The sequence below is a fragment of the Nyctereutes procyonoides genome, unplaced genomic scaffold (genome assembly GCF_905146905.1).
Source record: "Nyctereutes procyonoides isolate TBG_1078 unplaced genomic scaffold, NYPRO_anot_genome, whole genome shotgun sequence".
Classification (NCBI taxonomy): Eukaryota; Metazoa; Chordata; class Mammalia; order Carnivora; family Canidae; genus Nyctereutes; species Nyctereutes procyonoides.
In genome coordinates this window covers 13,762,488-13,786,772 of record NW_026575126.1, presented here as the reverse complement: position 1 = coordinate 13,786,772, position 24,285 = coordinate 13,762,488, and the positions used below count along the sequence as shown (strand labels likewise).

Sequence of the window (24,285 nt, the reverse complement as noted above, 5' to 3'; positions counted from 1 at the left end):
ACAGAGGTTTAAGCCTATTGTGGCTCACACTGAAAAGTTAAGAGGTTTTCTCCCTCTGCTCTCCCCTTGACCCTGTGCTGAGCTCTACTCAATGGCTTTCTTTGTCTCTAGAGAGGACAAATATGCTCCTCCAAATGCCTTCCAGGATGGGGAGCAGTCTCTCCCTAAGCAACCCAGAGATCCACTCACCATGGCTTATTGTGTGGTTATAATGTAGTTTAGGAATGTAGGTGAGGTTTTGTGGGATGCGGTCCAGAGCTAATGACCAAGGAAGAATTCTTGAGATGTCTTTGGTGAAAAATGGTGGTTTTATTAAAGCCTGGGGACAGGACTCATGGGCAGAAAGAGCTACTATACTGGGATTGTGAAAGGTGGCTGATTATATAGTTGCAGAACGTGAGTTTGTTCTTTGCCCTCAGCTAGTCCCTCATCAGTTACAAACCACTGCAGTCTTTCCTACCTTCTCCATCTTCCTGACTTTGCTCCACCAATCAGGCTTCCTCCTCTTCTCGGCCACACGGATTCCCAATCTTCCAATATAGGGCTCTGAAACTTGCCTCTGCCAAATTCTCTCCCTGCAACTCTGCAGATTGTTTCCATATTCCTCCAGTCCTCGTCCTAATTGTTCAAAGTAGTTGAAGGTTGATCTAGTTGTATTCAAAAGACAAGACAAGTTCAGGATTCCCCTACTACTCCACCATCTTGGAACTCTTCCCCGCCTTTGCTGCCAGGGTAGTCTTAATTAATGAAAAATCTCAATTACAAATCTATCTTTAAAGTTCTTCTGCTCTTGCTTTCATGTACCACACTTCCAAAATATGGCTATACTTCTGTTCCTCTCCAATATTTCAGACCTCCCAAAGCTGTTGTGACTCATTGTCACTTTAGCCTTAGGATGTCTAAATCCAAACATTCTGCACCTCCTTTCATTCAGAAAAAGCCTTTTCTGAACTTCTCTTAATCTCATTGTTAGTCATGCATGTTTGATCTTAGGGGTATCTGCACTTTCCTTCTCCTTTCCAGTCTTTATTCAGTTTGCTAAATCCTGTAGTTTTTCTGTCACATTCCCACTGTGGCTACTTTAGATTCTTTTTCATTGTTCTTAACAATTATCCAGTACTTACTACTGTGTTAAATACTTTTGGAGATACAAAGTTGATTTTGACACAGATCCTGCCCTCAAGACTTTAAAAAATGATAATAGCTAAAGCTATACTACTTACTATGTGCCACGCATTGTTCTACATGCTTTATGTATATTGCGTGATTTATCCTACTAACAACACTTTGAAGCAGGTTCTGTGATTTATGTCCATTTTTCAAACAAGGAAACTGAGGCACAGGTAGGCACTAAGGACCTAGTGCAACTGGGATTTGGACTCAGGGAGACTGGCTCCAGAGTTTATGGTCTGAACATGCCACTAGTAGATAAAATAAGTATATATAGAAGTAATGACTATAAAAGAGACTTAGAGGGATGCCTGGGTGGCTCAGCAGTTGAGTGTCTGTCTTTGGCTCAGGGCATGATCTTAGGGTCCAAGATCGAGTCCCACGTCGGGCTCCTTGTAGGGAGCCTGCTTCTCCCTCTGCCTATGTCTCTGCCTCTCTTTCTCTCAGTGTGTCTCTCATAAATAAATAAATAAATAAAATTTAAAAAAATTAAAAAAAATAAAAGAGACTTAGATAAAGTATTATAGGATTTCTGATAGGAGGAACCTTTTGGTAGAAGAGCTAGGTAAAATTAATAGATTTCTAAACATTTTTGTCTCCAGTTATTTGTTTCCCATATCCATGCTTCTGTCAGAATCATTTCCTAAGATCTGTAGTAATTTCTCTCATTTATCATTAAAGTCTAAACTTCTTATCTAGAGACACAACACTTTTTAACATGCTGGTTCTTTCTTATTTCTCTAATCTTCTATCTCATTACACTTTTACTTAAAGTTTGTTCCAGAAAAACAAACTCATTATTTTTCAAATATCTTTGCAGTGTATTCCTTTTTTCCTCCCAGCTTTTGATGTCATTGAGTATCTGACTGGGTTGCCTTCTACAACCCCATCCTTCCAATCCTTTTTGCATTATTTAAATCCAATGTAAAGAGACAGACTATAGCCCCCTTTTGGTGAAATCTTAGACTATCACAGTCTGAAATGATCTCCAAATGTCCTCCATTTAAATACTCTAGTTGTCTAATACTGATTCATTCATACTATTTGTAGACTTGTTCTCACCACTACCATTTTCCTTGGTAGCCATTCACCAACAGGAAGAATTTATAAGCTACTCTGTATTGTGGTAAAATCTGAGAGTAATCTTGGCTATAAATTATTTTCTATAGAGACTTAAGTGGAACATTTGAACTATATTCTATGGCTCATTAGCTGATGATTCTCTGTAGAAGTTCTCTCAATCTAGACTCATAATTGGAATTTTGTTTCTGTTTGTTGATCCATTGATTGTGATGTGGAAATGTTGGGGTTCAGAGCGGACAGCCAAGAAAAATACTTGAGATGTCTTTGGTGCAAAAAGATGATTTTATTAAACCGGGGTGGAGGGGACAGGATCCATAGGCAGAAAGGGCTGCCATGTTTGGTATGGTGAGAAGCAGTTAATTTTATACTGTGGAGTTGGGGGAGGTACAGATCAGGAAAGTTTCCAGAAGGATTTGCATATGCTAAAGAAGACTCACATGATCCTGGAGGCTCAGCTATTGTCAAGCTAAGGTTGTTTTTCCCTCTAGCAAAGCATTAACATTAAGGCAGTTGGGAGTTCCTGGAGGAATGTCAAACTCTGCTTGCCTCAAGTATTTGTCAGTGTCTTGGAGTTTTTAAGGAAATTTAATTTTACCTATATTTCCTTTGTTCCCCACATCAGTAGGAATGCTGTATAGCTATTCCTAGCTATTCTTCAGCAGGAAAAGCAGTCAGATAGTCTGCTACTGAAATTGGTGCTGGTAGTTTTAAGTCCATGAGATAATCTCCAACTCCAGACCCTAAGGATGCCCATAAAGTGGTTCTTCTTTGCCTCTGGGACTCCTCTTCCCTGAACTATTTTGTAATATATTCTAATTGATTCAGAATCTTTTCCTCTTGTTCCTTGGATAATACTCCCCTTAAATTTCTCTGGTGGTATCTATTACCACTAGTATTGATAATGAAAGTTAATAGCATTTGACTTACCAAATGGCTGATACTATTTTATATATTAAATATTCTTATAACTGCCACTTTGATATTTTAAGTAAATTATTATTATTATTATTATTATTATGCAGACGAGGAAATTAAAGAATAAAGAGAGCTTACAATTTGCCCAAGCTCTTAACTGTGTTTTATTGACTCCCCTCAAAGCAGCATTCCCCGTGGTAGACAAGCTTGCTTGATTGCAATTCCCGTAGTCTTAGCCAAATTCTCAGCTCCATTGCACCTGAGTAAGTAGAGCAGGAGTAGCTTAGAGTCCAATTTGACCTCCACTCTACATCCACTTCTTTAAAACCTTGGTGGTTTATAGAGATGAGTTTAACACATTTCTATTTTGTAGCCTTCCAAATGGGTTTCTTAGGTTTCCTCAATTTAATGAAAACACGTAATGTTGTGTGGTTTGATTCCAGTTTGGACCCAAAGTAGTTTTATTAATCCTTTGAATCATGTCCAGTTAATACTTCCTTCTTTAACTTTAACTTTTGGCCCAATAGCCTAGTAGTCAAGGTACAAATCTACTCTTAACACGGTTCTAACGGAATGATTTTAATAAAAAGAACAATTGTCTTTCACGGTTAGGTATAAAATCTTTGAAAAATATAACCCAAATAACTCTGGGCTACCTTGATTCTTGCCTCTGCCTGTTAACACCCCAATAACAAAATAAAATAAATAAACCACTGCCTGGGGAGTCTGGGTGGCTCAGTGATTGAGCATCTGACTTTAGCTCAGGTTATGATCCTGGGGTTCTGGGATCAAGTCCCACATCAGACTCGATCGGCTTCTCCCTCTGCCTGTGTCTCTGCCTCTCCTTCTGTGTCTCTCATGAATAAATAAATAAAATCTTTAAAAAAAAAACCCACTCTCTATCTACATCCAGAAACATCAAAGAATATAAGATTTTTGTGCTGAGTTTCCTAGAGTTGGCCCAGGAGTTTTACTGATATATCACAAAGAACAAACCCTTATCCTTCTTTCTTATTCTTCCAGGCTGCTGAAGCTCATGCTCAGTGACCCTTGTTATCATATGGAACCTTTTCTTGTTATCACATGAGGCTCCACATTCTGAATATGTTCTTTGCAGGAGACTAGCTCTTGAAATTTTCATGAATAAAATTATCCAGCATGTTTTACTGGGATACAGGAAGTCTAGATGCTATGGGAGTCAAACTCAGGATGAGAGTCCAGGAAATGTGTCCAAAGGTTGTAACATTTCAGCTGAGACTTGTAGGAAGAGGAAGAAGTTTTTCAGGTAAAACAAAAAGGAGGAGGCAAGGGATAGTATAGGAGAAGAAATGTATTGTTTGGAAAGGTCCTCTGTCCACTCAAAACTATGATATGTAAGCTCCAAAAAAGAGAATCTCTTTGGATCCTTTATCCAAAGGCATTTTCCAGTGGAAGTTTGTCATGGAAAAGCTTTTCTTTTAGAATCTGTGGGCAAGAAGAAATGATAAGGAATTATTCTAAGTAGTCTGCTTCTAGACTTACTATCCCACTTAAAATGTATGCATAACATACAGAGTGAATATGACCTGAATCTAACTGTTCTCATATCACTTTCAATGGATATGTTATTGTTAGTACTTTTTGGCTCATTGTTGTCATTTATCCAGTTGGTACAGTCCAGTTTTTCTCTCTTTTGTTTTGCTTTGCTTTGTTTTTACTTTCCTTTCTCCCTTCTGCTATTTAACTTTGGTCCACTCAGTCAACCATTCGGACTTCTACCAGAGAAGGAGAAAGAAATGAATCAGTTTTACTTTTTAGATAATTGCTTATTAAATGTTTTGATGAGAAAGTTGGTGAAAATATTGGATTGCTGGATAATGGGAGGCCTTTCAAGTCTCTAGACTTCATTAATAACTCCCCTTTGTTACCAGAAGTATTTAGTATTCTCTATCATATTGTTATATTACTAAAAAGTAGCATTTAAAGTTGTGTCCTGTTATATATCTCTGAGGATTAGGGAATACAAAGTGGAACTTTTTAACCATTTAATTTTTCCTTTTGAATTCATGGTTTTAGGCCTTCTGAAAGAAGGCAGATAAGATGTTAAGTTCTTTGATAAAGGCATTGGTATTATAAATTATTTCTACATCCTTTCACCTTCTTAAAAATGGTTGTGTTAGTATTGGAAATTGAGATACTATGGTGTTGTAGAGGCATTGCACATTTACTCAGCTATGGCAGAGGTGGTGGATAGGAGGTGGGGGACATAGTTCTAATATACTCAGTTGGAGAGATAGGTTTTCTTTGTGCAGAAAAATTTAACCTAGTACCAAATGAAGCAAGTCCATTCATTTTCTTTTCTTTATGAGTAGTTCTGGTATATTGATACTTAAATATGACTTAATAGAGTAGAATGTGGTCTTTAGCCAGTGGTGGTGAACATAAACACCAAAAACTAGTAAAAGACTTTGGTCCTTATGTTTATTTCATTTTTTTTTTAATTTTTAAAAAAGATTTTATATGAGAGCGAGCGAGAGACAGCATAAGTGGGGAGAGGAGAGGGAGAAAAGGATTCTCTGCTGAGCAGAGACTCTGATGTGGGGCTTGATCCCAGGACCCCAAGGTTATGACCTTAACCAAAGGCAGATGCTTAACTGACTGAGCCACCCACGTGCCCCCCTATGTTTATTTTAAATATTTAAGGAAGAATGAGAGAATGAGAAGCCAAGCTGGTCGTATTATAACTTACATAGAATTCAAAATGTTACATCAAATTAGAGTGTAATAGAAGAAACTCTTTTATCTTTCTTCCATTTTATTTGTTCTTTTCTTAATCCTATACTCCAAATCAGGAAAAGAAAAATTACCATGATGTGTGTAACTTGATAGTGGATCTAATCAAGTGGCTCCAAAGGATCAAAATAAAAAGATATCCAAATTGAGAGGAGAGGATGTAGCAATGCTCAAAATTTCAGTGGAGAGTAAAGTGCTAAGCAGACAGTCATAACATAGGATGTTTTTCTGTATGTATTTGTATTTATGTGAAATTTCATTTCTCTGGGCCTAACATGTAGGGCTTTGAAATTAGGACATATTAATTATAAACACATTCTCTAATTAATTGGTATTCTCCAACGTCTTTCATGATCAAATTAGGTTACCTACACATGTATAGGTATATATGGACATATGCAAACATATATGTATTATATCCAATTTTTCTTATATTTAGTAATAAATTAAATTTTATTTTTAGAGTTAATTTAACTACCATTTTCTTGAATGAAAATAACTTTTTAAAAATAATAAAAATAGTATTGTATTTAGCCCTGAACATCTCAGAATATGAAAGAAAATTTATTTCTTTCAGTCTACTCATTTGAATCTTATTCCTTTTAAGAAAACCTGTCATTCACAGATGACATGCTATCTTTTTAGGACCACATTTCTCCTGAAAAAATAAACAGTAGCCTTTCTACTAAAAAATACCTTTCTGAGTTTCTAAAGCATTTAAAAAAATTCCAAAGATATCAAATATCCACAGAAGATTGAAAATGGAGTCTTTGAATTTCCCATTGGGAAGTACATTTCTTCAGAAAAATATTTTGCTTAATATTTTTTTCTTTCTGAAAATCTACTCTTTCCTTTTTCTGAGGGTTAAGTGAACTGGTTTATGTAAAATGAGACTTGAATCATTACCAAATCTCAAATGAAACTTTCCCCTTGAGACTTGAAAAGTCTCATTTACACTAAGGAAATAAGTAAGTCTCTCTCTCTCTCTCTCTCTCTCTCTCTCTGTCTCTCTCTCTCTCTCTCTCTTTCTAGTGGTGGGGGATGGTGAGGTGTTTCCTGATTTGGATCATTATGGTAAATTTAGGAATTGTAAGAACATTTATATGTATTTGTGTACCTGTACACATGCATGCACACACAAGCACACACACACATACACTTGAAGTTTACCAAGAAAGTGTGTACCACTACCTGCTTTGGTATAAGCTGAATGCATTTAAGGAGGGACACTCTCTTTGTGATTATAGTCAGGTGGTACTCACTGAGACAACATTACTTCTAGAGTACAGAACCTATGCTCTATATCATGGATGTCATTACATCTCAAAGTGTTTTGAGAGGAGTGATCATAATCAAAGGATGAACTTAAATTCTCCTAGTACAGAGAGGCCACAAATGAAATTGCAGCAAATTTTAAATTCTTTTGTTGGATCATTATTAATGTAAAGATAAAGATCGCTTTCTAGAAAACCTGAAGGTTTAAGATGCCTAACTTTTGAGAAATAAGCTCAGTATTTTACATATACTTTAATATAGAGTAATTCAATTTTTTAGGAGGTGTTGGGAAGCCATCCTGATAGCAACGCCAGTTGACATCAGTAAAGTCTTTAAAGACAAACAGCATATGAGTTCTGTGTTGTGGTTTTTAATATAAAGATTAATTTTCAAATATATATTTGTTTTATACCTTTCAACCATCTGCAGTCACTTCAAATGTCTGAGGCCATTTCTACTTTTCCTTATTGGTTTGTTGCTAGGTAAGTGATAAAACTGGTTGTCATTTTAACAGCCACATGAGGTCATGTCTGTTTCCATGCCAACAGATCCTCTTGGGAGAGTATTTTCAGTAAAAGCCCGGAGGTGGTGACTCCTTTGCAGCTCCAATGTTGCCAGCGCCTGGTTGAACTTTGTAAACAGTGCCTGCTAGTGGTTTACAAATATGCAACTGACTCAAGAGGATCACTCTCAGGCATTGGTACTGATTGGGGTAATTCCAGGTACTTGTTTACATTTCTACACCCTGTGAGTTTTATGTAAAGTAATGCCACAGTGAGGATTGAAATCGAAAGTCTCTCTCTCTTTTTTTATATAGCTAGAGAAAAAGCTAAAGACCGAAAATTCATATGTGCTGTTCTCTACAAAAGACTTAATTTGCACAATCTTTACCTTTAAAGCAACAAACAAGGACAAGAACCACAAACATGAAGGTGACAGAAATAACCTATTTGGAAATGGGATTATTTGGTTTATATACTTTTGCATTCAAAAGCCAAATAAAAGCATCCAAAAATGGTCATAAACTTGACTTTTTTTCCCCTAATATAGAGATTTCAAATTTATCCTTCAGCCTGGTAAGTTGAGAGGATGCCTTTAGTTTAATTTTTACTCCTTTCATCATGACCCACATCTATGGGAGGTGAATTTTGTTAAGTTTCATTTAAAAATTGAATTTTAATAAATACTGTCCAGTTAAAGTAGTTTTCCAAATCATGAAAAATAGTATTGTTTTTATTTATTTATTTATTCATGAGAGACACAGAGAGATACAGGGGCAGAGACACAGACAGAGGGAAAAGCAGGCTCCAAGCAGGGAGCCTGCCTTGGGACTTGATCCCAGGTCTCCAGGATCATGCCCTGGGCTGAAGGTGGCACTAAACCGCTGAGCCACCCGGGCTGCCCAATAGTATTGTTTTTAAGCTGCAAAAATACACAGAGTGAAAAAGTAGTACATTTTAGCATTTCTCTGTACAGTCATAGTGCCCATTAGAATTAAAGATGAACATGTGACTTTATTTTTAGTATGTATAAGCTGCAGTACTACTTAGGATAGAAGAGAATAAACCATGACTTTGAAAAACTAAGTGATAGTCAAATAACGATAGCATTCAACTAACAGTTGAATAGGAAATGAGGAAAAAGAACCACCGTAACTGGGATTGGGTTTTGAAACACCTAGAAATTTATGTATTTATTAAAAGATCTCAGGGAGTATATTAATAAAGCTAACTTTCTACAAAACTGACCAGCAACAGCAGAATGGCTTGGAATATATTTCACAAAAATTATTTGAAAGATGCATTTTTAATCTTTGTCTTTTTAATCTTTAATTTAAATCTTAGTTTAAATCTTTTAATTTTTTTTTAAAGATTTTATTTATTTATTCATGATAGTCACAGAGAGAGAGAGAGAGGCAGAGACACAGGCAGAGGGAGAAGCAGGCTCCATGCAGGGAGCCCGACGTGGGATTCGATCCCGGGTCTCCAGGATCGTGCCCCGGGCCAAAGGCAGGCACTAAACCGCTGCGCCACCCAGGGATCCCAAATCTTTTAATTTTTAATCTTGATTCTGACATTATACTGTTGTCGTACCTTTAACCTATTTTAACTCTTCCCCTGCAAATAGAAGCTGAGTGATTACAACAATGGTAGTGGTAAAGCTAGCCATTAATATTTGAAATATATAAATATCAAAGCAATATTCTACAGTTTAATGATTTGGCTGAGGCAAATTATTGAAATCAAACTACTATATTACTTTCATTAATATTTTCATATTTAAAAGAATGATGGTCATTAAGATATTACAAATATAAATGAAGAGGCTTCATTTTAAGGAGTGATACTCTGGGAACATGATCAGGAAAATCTTAAGTTTCAGTCTAGGAAGGGTGGTTTCAAACTCTTTAAAAAGTTTTTTTAATCTTATTTATCTATTCATGAGACACAGAGAGAGGCAGAGACATAGGCAGAGGGAGAAGCAGGCTCCACGCAGGGTGCCTGATGTGGGACTCGATCTCAGGACTCCAGGATCACGTCCTGAGCCAAAGGCAGGTGCTTAACCACCGAGCCACCCAGGCGTCCTGGTTTCAAACTCTTTAATATCACTCTTATAATTATAGATTTTATAACACATTTTCTATCAAGGGCTCTTATAATTTTGGTAGGCGGGCAAAATAGAATGAAGTTACTCTGGAGAAGGAAGTCACACTTTACAATTATGTTAGGCTTTTTTATTTTCTTTCCCTTCTAGTGGTCAGAAGAGATATTCCTTCTCTGGAATCTTGAGTTCTGGACTTCTGATAAGTGCTCAGTATAACCCCAGTATGGTGATTTATAAGCATTTTGAGGGAAGAGAGTTTAGTAAAACACACCCTGTATTCCTGACCAAGTTCAGATCCGTTTGAGAGAGAAATGTAGGAATCAGATGATCATGAGAATGTAGCTTCATTTCTGCATAAAGCTATATTGAGGGACATGGTGTAGATTTGAGCCAAGTGAATTCTCTAAAATTGAATTCTAGAATTAAATGTACTGATCCAGTCATGCGCAGAGCTAGATCAACCCAAACTTTCCACTAACACTACCCCATAAAGTCTAATTCTGTTAGTGTTGGCTAGTAAGCAAGTAAGAATGCATCCTTTCTGCAGATAGGCTGATCCATGGAGAAAGGGACTTAGCCAAGCATACCTGGTTCCTTATTTTAAAGCTGAAAATCAGATAACTCACTTCTGATAAAAGGCCAGAAATTTGGTGGAAATTCTTCTACTTGGAAACACAAGGAAAAGAGAGAAATAAATATGTCCTCCTAATACTTAGCAATTAGAATCTGAGTCAATGTCACATTAATTTAAAAACGTGAAAACTGGCCATATCTTCTTTAACCTCATCAATTAGGAACCTATAGCTTTTTACTTAAATGTAGAAGTCACTTAATTTGATATTTATTAATAGATAAAATTCACTTATGAAGTATACCTAGTAAAGTATAAATTACTATTTACAAAATTAATATGTATGCCTAATATAAATGATGTATGAGGTATACCTAAGTATTTTATGAGGAGATCTATATTTAGGTAATTTATCTATAAAATTAAGAGAAGAAAATAGAGATAACACCAATCAAGTTTATGGACCACGTTTATCTTGACCAAAGATCTGCGTGATCTTTCTTCAGAGGTGTACATGCCACCCATTCCATGAAAGAGAGTAGCCTTGAATCTTACAGTCCTAGAAAAATAATAATAACTTAATAGGCACACCAAGTGGAAAGGCATTCTTCAGAGGCAGACTCATAACTAAGCAAATAGAACTGATGTATAAACCCTGATGGATATATATATATCCAGGATACTAGAGTTCTTGGGACCAGCTTGATACTTTACTTGGAAAGCTTTGGGTACTTGGAAAGCTTTGGGAACTCAAAACACTTTTTTTAAAAAAGATTTTATTTATTCATGAGAGACACAGAGAGAGAGGCAGAGACATAAGGAGAGGGAGAAGCAGGCTCCCTGTGGGGAGCCTGATGCAGGACTTGATCCCAGGACCCCGGGATCACACCCTGAGCCGAAGGCAGTTGCTCAACCACTGAGCCACCCAGGTGTCCCTCCAAACATTCTTCATCTTCAACATCTCTGTGTTTCTGTATTTCATGTACTGAACTTCCACAAGAGCTCATTTCTCAAGGGGTTTCATGGCTAAAAACATTTTTAAAAACCACTGAATTCAAACTTCTGCCTTTGGTAATAGAGCACTAGGTTTTTGGACAAATCCTCCCTTTAGTGACAACTAGAAAAGCTGGACGAAATACTGAAACCTTTGCTTGAAGACATTGATGAGTTAATCAAGTATTTACTGAGTGCTTGTTGTACTTCTGATAGACTAATGGGCCTGAGGGAAAAAGTAGAAGTTCAAGGCCTGACAAAGATGGGGATATTGGTGAACACCCTAGATTCCAAGGAGTAACTGTGTTCCCAATATTTTGTAAGGCAAAAGTTAACAGAATTACAAGGAAAAACAGACAAATCTATAACCATAGATGCAGATTTTGATATATATGCATTTTTTAAAAAATTAAAGATACAGAACATTTTAACAACATAATAGACCTGTCAAATAAAGAAATTAATCCAATAATCTCAGAATATAAAACACCAAGCACACCAGCAACTTTTATAAGCCAGTCATATAGTAGAATAATAAAACACATTTCCACAAATTTCAGAAGACTTAAATCATACAAGGTTTTTTTTTTTGTTTGTTTTTGTTTTTGTTTTTGTTGTTGTTGTTGTTGTTTTTGATCCCATTCCATTTAGCTAGCAACAAAAGCAAAAGCTAGAATCAGAATATTCATACTCTGGAAAGATAAAAAATTACTTTTAACCCATGAATCAAAGAAATCATAATGGACTTAAGAAAATATTTTGAACTGGATAACACAAATTTTACAAACAAAAAACTGTAGTATATAGACAAATCATTATTATAGGCATATTTATAGACTTACATGAACATATTAGGCAAGAGGAAAGGCAAAAATTAAATGATATCAACAATCATTTCAAAAAGTGATAAAATGACATTAAAATAGAATACAGAGAAAGGAAATAAAAATGAATGCAGAAATTAATGATATAGTGAAATAATATGTTGTTTTGAAAAAACAAATAAAATTGATAAACCATGGGTGGGACTGATCAATAATATGAAAGAAGGAAATAGTTAACATCAAGAAGAAAAATAGGGACATTACTACAGATCCTACAAACAATGAAAATTCTATAAGAAAATATGAACAATTTCATGCTGATAAATTTGATAATTTAGATTAACAAATTCTTGGAAAAGCACATATTACCAAAAATGGCACAACTTTCTGTTAGAAAGTCCTATAAAGGAAATACTAAATAGTCTTAACTATTGAAGAAATTGAATCAGTAATTAAAAACCCTCTCACAAAGATAATTTTAGATTCATAGGTCTTCACTATCCAATTCAATTGAACTCATCCAGAGAACAGAAAAGGAGAGGACATTCTCTAATTTGTTTTATGAAGCTACCATACCTTTGATACTAAAACCTAACCAGGACATTATGTCAAAGGATAGAGAGAGTTCAGTGTTACTCCTGAACATATATGCAAAAGTCTTAAATAAAATATCAGCAAAATTGGGGCACCTGGGTGGCTCAGTGGTTGAGCATCTACCTTTGGCTCAGGGTGTGATCCTGGTGTCCTGGCATAGAGTCCCACATTGGGCTCCCTTTATGAGCCTCCCTCTGCTTATGTCTCCGCCTCTCTCTCTCTCTCTCTCTCTCTCTCTCTCTGTCTCTTGTGAATAAATAAATAAAATCTTTAAAATATAAAAAAATAAAATCTTTAAAAAATAAAATAATATAAAATATCAGCAAAATGAACCCAGCAACTTTAAATTGGATAATGTATCCATCTTCTGTTTATTGCATCAATTTAAGGGTGCAATAACATTAAACAGTGATCAATGTGATTTTAATAGGATAAAAGATCATTTTATAAGATGCAGATAAATCACTTGATAGAATTCAATATATATTTATGTTTTTAAAAATGTTTAGCAAGCTACAAACAAGAAAGAAATTCCTTAATCTAATAAAGAATAGCTACACAAAACCTATAACAAACACACCCAATGATGAAATGCTGAAGGCTTTCCTTCTGAGATGAGGAACAAGACAAGATTGATTCATTACCATTTCTATTTAACATTATACTAGAGGTCCTAGCTGGTTCAATGAGGCAAGCAAAAGAAATAAAAGGCACTAAACTGAAACTCTTTACTAATGGATATGATTGTGTTCATAGAAATTTAAATAAATTTATTGATAAATTATTAAATTTAACAAGTTTAATGAAATCAAGGTCAAGATAAGAACATAACTTACATTTTTCCTATATCAACAGCAAACAGCTAGAATATGAAATTCTAGGTATGATATTTTTAATAGCATCAAAGAATAGTTAATACCTAATAATAAATGTAATAGAAATGTGCAAGACTTTTATGTAGGAAAATGTAAAAAATGGGAAGATATACCATATTTGCCATTGGATCAATATCATCAAAGGTCAGTTCTTAAATAGTTCTGAACATCTCTAAATTCAGTATAATCATAACATAAATCCCAACAAAATTTTTTGGGGGGACGGCTCAGTATTTGACTAAAGTGTTCTAACATTTTTTTTTAATTTTATTTTATTTATTTATTCATGAGAGACAGAGAGAGAGAGAAAGAGAGAGAGAGACAGGCAGAGGGAGAAGCAGGCTTCATGCAGGGAGCCCAATGTGGGACTTAATCCCAGGACTCCAGGATCACTGCCCTGGGCTAAACCGCTGAGCCACCCAGGCTGCCCCTGTTCTAACATTTATACAGAAAAGCAAAGGGCCAAGAATAGATAAGATACTCTTGAAATAGAAAAATAAAATGGTAGGATTTATTAACTATAGTGTACTAAGACTAATAAGTTAAAGCAATTTAAGACCATGCAAAAGGACAAATAGACCAATGAAATCAGAAAAGTCATAAGTAGACCCAGGCATATATAAAGATCTGATTTATGAGAAAAGGAGGTACATTTGATTTATGACAAATGGGAAAAAGAAATTTGTTTTAAAAAATGATGCTGAGACAAGTGGGTTTCTAAATAATAATAAAAACAAGAAACTTGACTTTGCCCACACTGTATGCAAAAATCATCTCCAATGAATTGACTACACAGATGTGAAAGGCAAAACCAAAGATTACTGAAGATAATGCAGGGGAATATTTTCATGACTTTGAGATTAGAAAAAGATTACAAAAAGTAGGACCAAAAAGTACAGATCATTAAGTGAAAGGTGATTTTTTTACTACATTAAAATTAAGAATATATATTCGTTAGAAGACCCTGCTAGGAGGGTGAAAAAGCAAGCCAGTAAAGGAAAGAAGGTATTTGCAATCCATATAACCTATATAAGATTTTTGGATCATTAAGAACTCCAAAAACTTCTAAGAAAAAAAACCAAACACTTTATAAAGAAAAGGAGAAGATACTGGGAAGAAGGGAGGATGCTGTAATGCAGGAATAAAGACGCTAGGAATATTCAGTTACTTAACCTGGGTAGCAGTTATATAGGTAATCACTTTATAATATTCATTAAGCTGGACATTTTATGCTTTATGCACTTTCAAATGTGTACTATACTTTACAATTGAGTTAAATGCATGGTACTATTATGGCCCTAGGCTAAGTTAGCTTGAAACATCTGTCTCAGAACAGAGATGGTCTTGCTTCATGAGGCTGATGTTCCTAACACATAAAAAATACTCACCCATGTGCACTGTTTCATCAGCTCTATGCTCTGTAAGCCAGGCATGGCAGGAACTACTGGACTCTTCTCACAGACGAGAAAACTGGAAACTGAAGCCTGAAGAGATTAATTAAATGGCTTCTCCAAATCCACATTACTAGCTATGGCAGAGGTGAAACTTGAAATTAGAGCTTCCCTCTAATCTGTGGCCCAAATCAAAGTTAAAACAATGGGACAATCCACACTCGGTAGGATGGCCATTATCCCCAAAATACAAAATAAGTGTCAGGGAAGATATTGGGAAGTTGGAATCTCATACATTGCTTTCTCAGAATGTGTAATGATGTGGCTTCTATGGAAAACAGGTTAGGTAGCTCTTCAAAAGGTTAAATATAGAATTGCCATATGACCCAGCAGTTTCACTCCTGGGTGCATTCCCAAAAGAATTGAAAACAGGACTCGAACAGATGCTTGTACAACGATGTTTATAGCAACATTATTCACAATAGCAAAAAGGTGGAAACAACTCAGGTGTCTACCAACAGATGAATGGATAAATGCAACGTGATATAGACATACAATGGAATATTATTCAGTCTATATAAAAGAATAAAATTCTGACACACGCTACAACATGGGTGAACCTTGAAAGCATGCTAATTAAATAAGCCAGACACAAAAGGACAAATATGGTGATTCTACTATATACGAGGGACCTAGAGTAGACAAATTCATAGAGACAGAAAGTAGAATAGAGATTACCAGGGAATGATGGGGAGGAAATTGGGATTTAGTGTTCAGTGGGCAAGGAGTTCTGTTTGGGATGAAAAAGTTCTGAATGAGATTGTGGTGATGGCTGCACAGCATTGTAAATGTGCTTAATGCACTGAATTATACACTTTAAAATGATAAAACTCGTAAGTTTCATGTTATATATATTATACCACAGTAGAAAAAAATTTAAAACACAGGATAAATATTGTGATGAATTTTATTTACCTTTGTTCTCCAAACCAGGAAGCTGAGTTTATTTTGGGGGGAACAGGGGTCCTGATCTTACTCCAGGAAAATCTCAGAAGGTGGGTGTAGCTTAAGTTTTCAAGGTTAATTTCCTACCAGTCTTGAAATGCTCATCTTCTAGAGATCCTCCGTGGTCAACAATAAGTTGGTACGTGACAGACCAATTCTACATTAAGTAGGAATTAGACAAATTTTGCAAGTTTTATGTTTATGTAATGGATATGTGAAGTTGTGCACACCTAAGCCTCAATGATGAGGGAGTGAGGATACATTTATGAAGCACATAGGGTAGTCTGAGGTATTTCTCCTTGATATCTACAAGTTAGCTAGTTTTGTACATCGAGAGTAAGCTAGAATAAAGTTAAAGCTGTAAACTTTCACATTTTTTGGTGCTTTAACACAAACCCTTTAGATATATGTACAGTCTATAAATGTACTTCCCAGAGATATACTTCTTGCTAAAAACAATCAAATTGTATTGTTTAATTTCATTGCAAAGAACATTTCAAAAATAATCTTTGATGTTCAGCTAGTGTGGGATCTCCCAAGAGATATTAATGGAGATATTAAGGCAAATAATCCATTGTGTTTCCCTGTAAGGCTTTAAAACATCCCACAGCACTTGCTTTAGGGAAAGAAAGTGTTTCTTCCAATGTGATTTCATCTGCTTTTTTTAGTTCATACTGAACTTTTTTTCTTATAAAAGTTTCATTTGAGCTTTTTCTGCTTCTATTGTGGATATATAATCCTTTTCTACTTTCTAGGTTATTTTATACTTTGTAGTTTTGATAAAATGAGTATAATCATTGTATCCATTAGTTTTAAAATTGAGATCCATACAGAGAATAACAGGATAGTATAGTTGCTAGGAGCACTGATTCTGGAGTTGGCGCACATGGGTTTGAGTCCGAGTTCTGCCATTTACTTGCTTTGTAACTGTGGGCAGCACGTTTGACCCCTGTATGCTTCAGCGTGTTCATCTATAAAATGAAGCAAACAATAATATCTACTGTATAGAATTGTTATGAGAAGTAAATGAGTTAATATTTGTAAAGCTATTAGAATAGTGCTGAGCACATTGAAAACACTATTTAAGTATTACATAGTGTTAAATAAAATAGTATAACTTAGCTGTAAGCCTGGACTTTGTGCTTTTATTTTTCCTCTGTGAACTGGAGCTCTTTAACTCAAAAGGATATGTGAATGTTATTATAATGTCAGTAGTAACTATTGCTTGGATTTTCTTCAAAAAGAAGTTGATAGGAATGCCTGGGTGGCTCAGCGGTTGAGCATCTGCCTTCCACCCAGGGCGTGATCCTGGAGTCTTGGGATCGAGTCCCACGTCAGGCTCCCTGCATGGAGCCTGCTTCTCCTTCTGCCTGTGTCTCTGCCTCTCTCTGTGTGTCTCTCATGAATGAATAAATAAAATCTTAAAAAAAAGTTGGTAGATGTTATTGTCTAAGAGTTATTGATATAATCAGAATGCATTTTCTTTTTTTTTTTTAGAATGCATTTTCAATAGAAGATAGAATAACCCTCAACTAATACAAAGTAGTGAATTTGGATCAAATACTTTATTTTCCTTTGCACCTTTGCCTTAGATAGGAAGGGAGCCTTTTCATGACAGAAGATATCATATTACTCATCATGACTCCACTAGCTCTTGACATAATAATTAATCCATATAAATTACCCAAGTGATATTAAGAAAATAATTTATATAATCTGTGATGTGGGAAATCAATTGTTTCATTATTCATCACCCATTGTGCAATTTTGATCTAATTTGGTTTGTTGTGTATTATTTTACTGCTCTATTAACTTAATGATTTGAGCAATTATTTATAGTTTGTGATACTAGGTAATAGATTTAGAAGATATTATTAGATAATTCATGATAAAATGATGTTTATGGATATTATACAGAATTCTTCCATTTTAATCTGAATACTGTATGCAGCTCAATCATAATGAATTCCTATTTTTCTACAAAATTCATATAACACAACTATAAATGTAACTTTCCATTGGCATGGAAGCGTAGCAGTTAACATTACTTAATGTAAAATAGGTAGCTAATAGTACTCTTGGCCCTCAGTTTCTATGGAATATGATACTGCTACTGGAAAATTCTAATGTCAAGTGAAAAAAATAAATGAGTTGGTGCTCTACCATTGTTTATTTTTTCAAAAATTTCAAATCTCCTTCAATTGCTACTTCTGATTTTGGAAATTCCTTATACATGTCTTTGTCCTGACTCTATAGCATGTCCTTCTAGTCTTTACCAAGATTTATACTTTTAATGTTTATTTGCTCATATGAATTTCCTTTGTGGATTTTCATTTTTCTCTGGATATATAGATTGGAGTAGCCTAATGCTAATCAAAGTTTTTCCAGAGAGAGACAATTATACAGGTGCACATTCTTATTTAGGATTCCTTGCTCTCAATCTCTGAAAACTAAAAAGGAAGAAAGAGTAACTTTTTTATTGATAAATCTTACTTGACCTGAATTGACATGAAGTTATTTATTGTTTCCATCTTGTTTATTGTGAGTATTCATACATTTCACTATAGCTATCTTAGTGGTATGAATGCTGCCCCAAGGCCCCAATGGAAATATTATACTATATATAGTATATACACTATATCGTTCTGAAATCAGGAAAATTCATGTATTCTGAAATATCTTTGGCTGCAAGTATTGCAGGTTACCTATAATCACAATTATTTCTGATGTTCTGTTATAAGAACCATGTAGTCTAGGAATATGAATTTTTGCAATTATGAATTTTAGTCTTTAACTTTTTCTCTTAGATTACCTATAGTCATAATACATTGATGAAATATTAATATAATTAATGGTTCCAACATCCTTGAAACAAGCAGTTATTGGTAATGTGGCTAGCCAAATTCTCATATCACATGTTTTTCAGAAATATTTGACTGATTTTACATATTATATTTATAGAGATTAATGATGAATTTCAAATTAACATGAACTGTGGAAATAATTTCCTAGCACCTGAGTATAATGGCTCTTTATGGAATGTCTTAGGATACTAAGATCATATGTTGCATCTGTTTTTTAAGCTTTTTAGGTGAGGCTTTTATGACCATCTCCCACCTCCCAACCTCAGTCTGGGAGAAAACTTTTTTTTAATGTAGAATGCATTGTTGTCATAGTATTGTTTTTCACATAGCATATGTGAATTATTAATCACAGTGCTTTAGTGAGAGATGTTAATACTAACTTGTCTGTAAAGTATAATTTTTTAACTGTCATTTGTAGGTTATTACCAGGAAGTACACAATTCTTCATGAGAACACCAACTTACACCTTGAAATACAGTTCACCTGGAATGACTCGCTCCAATGTTTTGTTTACATCCCGATATGGCCATTTGTGAAACAGAAAGGAAGATTGCCATGGATTATGCATAATACCAATTCATTTTTCCCCTCCAATTTAAACATGCAAAGAAAGTGACCATTAAGTGCTGTTTTATGTATATATGACATATATGTTTGAAAATATATACACGTGCACTCAAATAACACATATATATTTATTATAATATATGAAAGAAGAGTTACAGAACACTGGATATAAGACTTAACATTTCTGGAAATGTAATAAATCATGTTAAACTGTTTACACAAATATGTGAATGTCGAGAATTTGCTAGGTTTATAATTAAAACCTTCCTACTAGAAATGTTATTTTTGCTGCAGAGTATATAAAACAGAATTGATCTTGAAGATCCCATTTCAGTGTTAAATTATTTTCTAGATAATACATCTTTTGACTTGAAAAAAGCATTATTAGTATAATACCTTATTAATTCTCTTATATATATAGTAGCCATTTAAAATGAAAAACAAAGCTAGAAACCTGGTGTTGCTTGATGATAGGATTAAATATAAAACGGGTTTGTCATTACTATAGCACACTGCAGAGTACTATAAAAATCTCAACCTGATTTTCCCGATATTTTTATTCCTCTATGTGGAAATGTAGCTGCTTGTGATAATGTACATTTTCAGTAAGGCTTTGGTAAGATCATGTAATGATCTAAAATGGAAGACAATCCAGTGGGTTAAAAGTAAACAAAGCATAAACTAGGTTTTTTTTTTTTTCCTACTTTTCATTGGGGGTCACATAGAGGAACAGAAAATGATGGTAATAATAAAATCTTTCCATCTGATTTTTGTATCTCATACTACTCACTTTTATTTGGAAAACATATCTCCAGCGGGTACATATGGTCAGATACAATTTCTTCTGTTCTTCAGAAGTAGAAGAGTTGACATTTCAAACTAATTTTGGTGTTAGGGGATAATGTCTCACACTTATAAGTCTCTTAATGTTGAGACGAACTTATATTGCAAAGTCTAATATAAAGTGTCACATTGCAGCATAGAAAATAAATTATTGCAAACAGAAGATTCTGATGACTAGATATTATTAGTCATGGGTGTACCCTTCAGAATTTTCTAAAATCAAAATAGAGTATGAAGTTTTCTTTGTATCTAAAGTTATTATGCATACATTTCATAGCAGTTTACTTCCTTAACAGTTTCAAAAGCAATGAGTGAGCTTTCAGTTTCCCATAAAAATATAAACAGCACTGTCATTGACATGGAAATCCTTATAAGTTGCAATATTCATCTTTTAGAAGTTTGTTTACACTTCTCCCAACAGTCTTATTTTCTCACAGATGCTAATTATTGGCAAAATTTAGGAATGTCTTACCTTTTATTATCCAAGAAACTATTTCCAGTAAGTCAAGAAATGGCCCCAAAGTGGGAAAACTGAGAAGCAAACTATCCTAGTTTAATTCGCAAATGGATAACTGGTGGTCTAAAGTTGTAAGTTAGATATATTTTGCTTTTAAAGCCATATTCTAAGGCTGTAATAGGCTAACATGGGTTTTTCCTTAAATTACCCCTAGTTGATTCTTTATGACTACCTACATCCATGTTCCAGTAGATACTTTTCCTTGCTAAATGCATCCCGAAGAAGAATTTGTTACTGTCTTTGGGAAAAAAGAGGATAAGGATATCAGGATAAAGGGAATTACAGTATAACTCTGAGTGTGACTACATTTTGTGAATTCTTAAATATCTTATAGATGTCTTAGAATAAATAATGCAAAAATTGGGATATTCAAAATCATTGTAAGAGTGATCAGCAAGTAGGTCTTTTCATGAAGTATTTTTAATAATTTTTCTTTTAAATTCATGATTTGTCCATGAATGAGATATAATTTCAAGTGTCTGGTATATGATATCAACCCAGTTTTTTGGTCACTAACTTGCATTAATTTAAATCAAAATGGTTAGTATGCTAGAGTGGGTGCTTTGGGACTTTTGTCTTTAGTAATAAAAGAGTGAAATTTTTATTTAAGACAAAAAAGAACATGGGGATGAGCCCTCTCCCTCTAGAAAACACACACACACACACACACACACATACACATATAAGAACCTTTTAAAAATAAGTTAAAATGTGTGAAACTACTCAACTAATGAACAAATTTAATTTCTCTAGCTATTTAGACCTGGCTTTTTTGAGCACTAGAATTTTCTTGCTCACATTTGCATATTTATATCGATCTAGTTTGATGTGATAAAGTTGTGAATAAAAGCCATGTGCTCATTATTTATATATACTACCTGGTATGCTGTGGACTATGGTTGCTGTAGTGCTTATTCCCTAATGAGAAACTAAGAAGAGAAGATACAGTAGTAAACCATGAAAGTCTCTAGAGGCCATAGAAATGTTTTAGAGGTATAAAATATTCCTTAGTTTTTATTATAAATTTTTTATTCATAGGGTGAAAACATATCAATGTAAATGATAGTACGGGTCTGATTCTCTCTCTCTTCCAGGAGAGAAAGTAACTTTATTTGAAAAACTCCAGAAGTTATTTAATATTACCAGGAGTTTTTAATAGGGGATTTGATTTACTTAAGATGAAAGTGTATTTTCTTTCTGTTGTAAAAAAAACATATCCCTACTCATTCTGTAAATCTAAGATCGGAATGCTCTCCAGAACTGTATATGATTGCAGTGATTTCCAGAATTATATAAAAAGCTACCTTTATTTTAAATTGTCATCTATGAACGTGGTATGAGATGGCAGATTTGTTTTCACTTTGATTATCCAGCATTGTAATTAGTTACCATTTGCTTTATGTAATTTGTTGAAGGAACTATTATGATTCATATTATGTTTATTTTTACTAGCATTTCATTTAGCTTTTATGTATAAAAATGAAGTTGTAATAGGATCAAATATGGAAATAACCTCTGTCAGATGCAAAGATTTGTACAGATTTTTTTCATGTATCTGAATTAGGTCTAAATACACAAAAACTGCCTACTAATTCCTCCTCCCTAAAACCAAATTGAACCAAACTCAGATAAACAAAATAACCCAACTTTCTTTTCATGTAATATTTACAAGCAACTAGATGATAGTGGTATCTAGACTCAGGACTCCATTCTAATTCTCTTTTTAATTTGGAAAGCATATGATTATAGAATTTTGTTATCTAACTTGAAATTTCACATTTTAATATAGATTAATCTAAATGCTTTCATCTTTAGCATGTCAAAGCCATTCTATGTAAACATTGTTTTTAAATCTAAACATACATATGTCTGACCTTTTCAAATGTACCAAAAAATTAATAGTTGCATAGACTCTATTATTTCTAGGTTTCTGCAAAGCACTGATTCATTCTTAAATGTGTTTCCTTTAAAAAAAATTGCAAATACCTCGAGAAGAGTGACAGAAAATACCTTCCTTTTCTGTTCTGTAGTGGTAATTTACATTCAGAGTCTTACTTTGCCTGGTCTAGGGGTTAAGCAATAAAAAGTGTAACTTCAGTTGTGTTGCTATGACCTAATGATTTTTTTAAATTGGCTTTTCTTTTTAAATTGAGAAGTTTATATTTTCAAGTTCTAGATTAGTTATCTAAATATTTTGGGTTAATATTATTTACAAATAAATAAAAAATTTGGAAATATATTTATGATCAAAATTTTATTCCTTACACTGCTTTTTCTTTCTTCCTTTTTTCCTTCCTTCACCTCTTCCTCTTCTGCTTCACTTTAAGGTCCCTTGAAGTTTTGACCTTTGATGGACAAAGTCCAGAAAAGATAAATCCTGCCTTTTAAATATTGGTTTTCCTTGTATTTTATGGTGGTGTATTTTTACCTCAGCAACAATAAAATTTAGATAAAGTATGTTATTAGACCAAGTTCATTTTGTCTGCTGAGATTTTTAAGAACCAAAAGCGTTAATTGTCTAGACCATTTGAACCAAGATACATGGCCACGAGTAACAATCTTGCAACCCCAAAATGGTGTATTAAAACTTATTGCACTCTGAGATTGCTGCCCTTTTTTGGTGATTTTTTTTTTTTTTTGCTTTGTCATAAGTGGGCCTAGATATATTGAAAGAAAACCATTCAGGTAATACATTTTGTATTAACGAGGCTGTATTATCTAAGAAGGGCTACATAAAACTTTTATTTTATCCCCACTACTAACTTGAAAACTATTGGTAAAGTCATTACATAATAGACTAATATTTTTTAAATTAGTAAGAAGACTTACCTTGTAAAAGTAATCAGATTATCCTGATATTTCTCTTCCAAAGGTTAACAATGGCAGTTCTTGGTCCTGAACTGGTTGGTTCATAAAATTACTACTGTACATGTTACAATATCAACTATTAATAGGTTTGTTGAAGATTCTGGGTTTCAAGATTAGCTTGAAAGCAATACATTTGCTACCATGAATCATGACTCAAATTATCCCCATGTGTTTACTACCTGTGTATGAATGTAAATGTTGTTACAAAAAATATGCTTGAAATGTCAACACAATGTGCAATTAATATTGCATTGTCATGCTTCAGCATGTGATATCTGTATGGTGAAGTTATTTCAATTACTATAATAAAAAATGTTTAACATAAGAAAGCCACAACATGTCATCAAATGGTTATTTCTGTTTTACACACACACACACACACACACACACACACACACACACACACACACTTTTCAGTAGTAGAGGAGACTGGTTCTAATTAAGCTTTCAGGTGATGAAATATGTTTTCACAGTAATTTTCTTCTGCTGTACAGACAGTAATAGCACTATGGGGATAACTTTTACTGCTATTAAAGTCAGGTCGAGTAAACAAA

The 24,285-nt window shown here is 34.1% G+C and overlaps 1 protein-coding gene across 2 annotated transcripts in view; it reads left to right on the top strand.

The window, feature by feature from the left end:
- The window catches only part of TTLL7 (tubulin tyrosine ligase like 7), a 145,332-nt gene extending 121,274 nt beyond the window's left edge, over positions 1–24,058 (top strand). For both annotated transcript variants that reach the window (XM_055341163.1, XM_055341164.1), the window contains exons 20-21: positions 7,764–7,937; positions 19,355–24,058. In XM_055341163.1, the coding sequence (XP_055197138.1) occupies positions 7,764–7,937; positions 19,355–19,472 (292 nt within the window). In that variant the 3' untranslated portion in view covers positions 19,473–24,058. The remainder of the gene's footprint in view (positions 1–7,763; positions 7,938–19,354) is intronic.
- Positions 24,059–24,285: the final 227 nt, after the last annotated feature.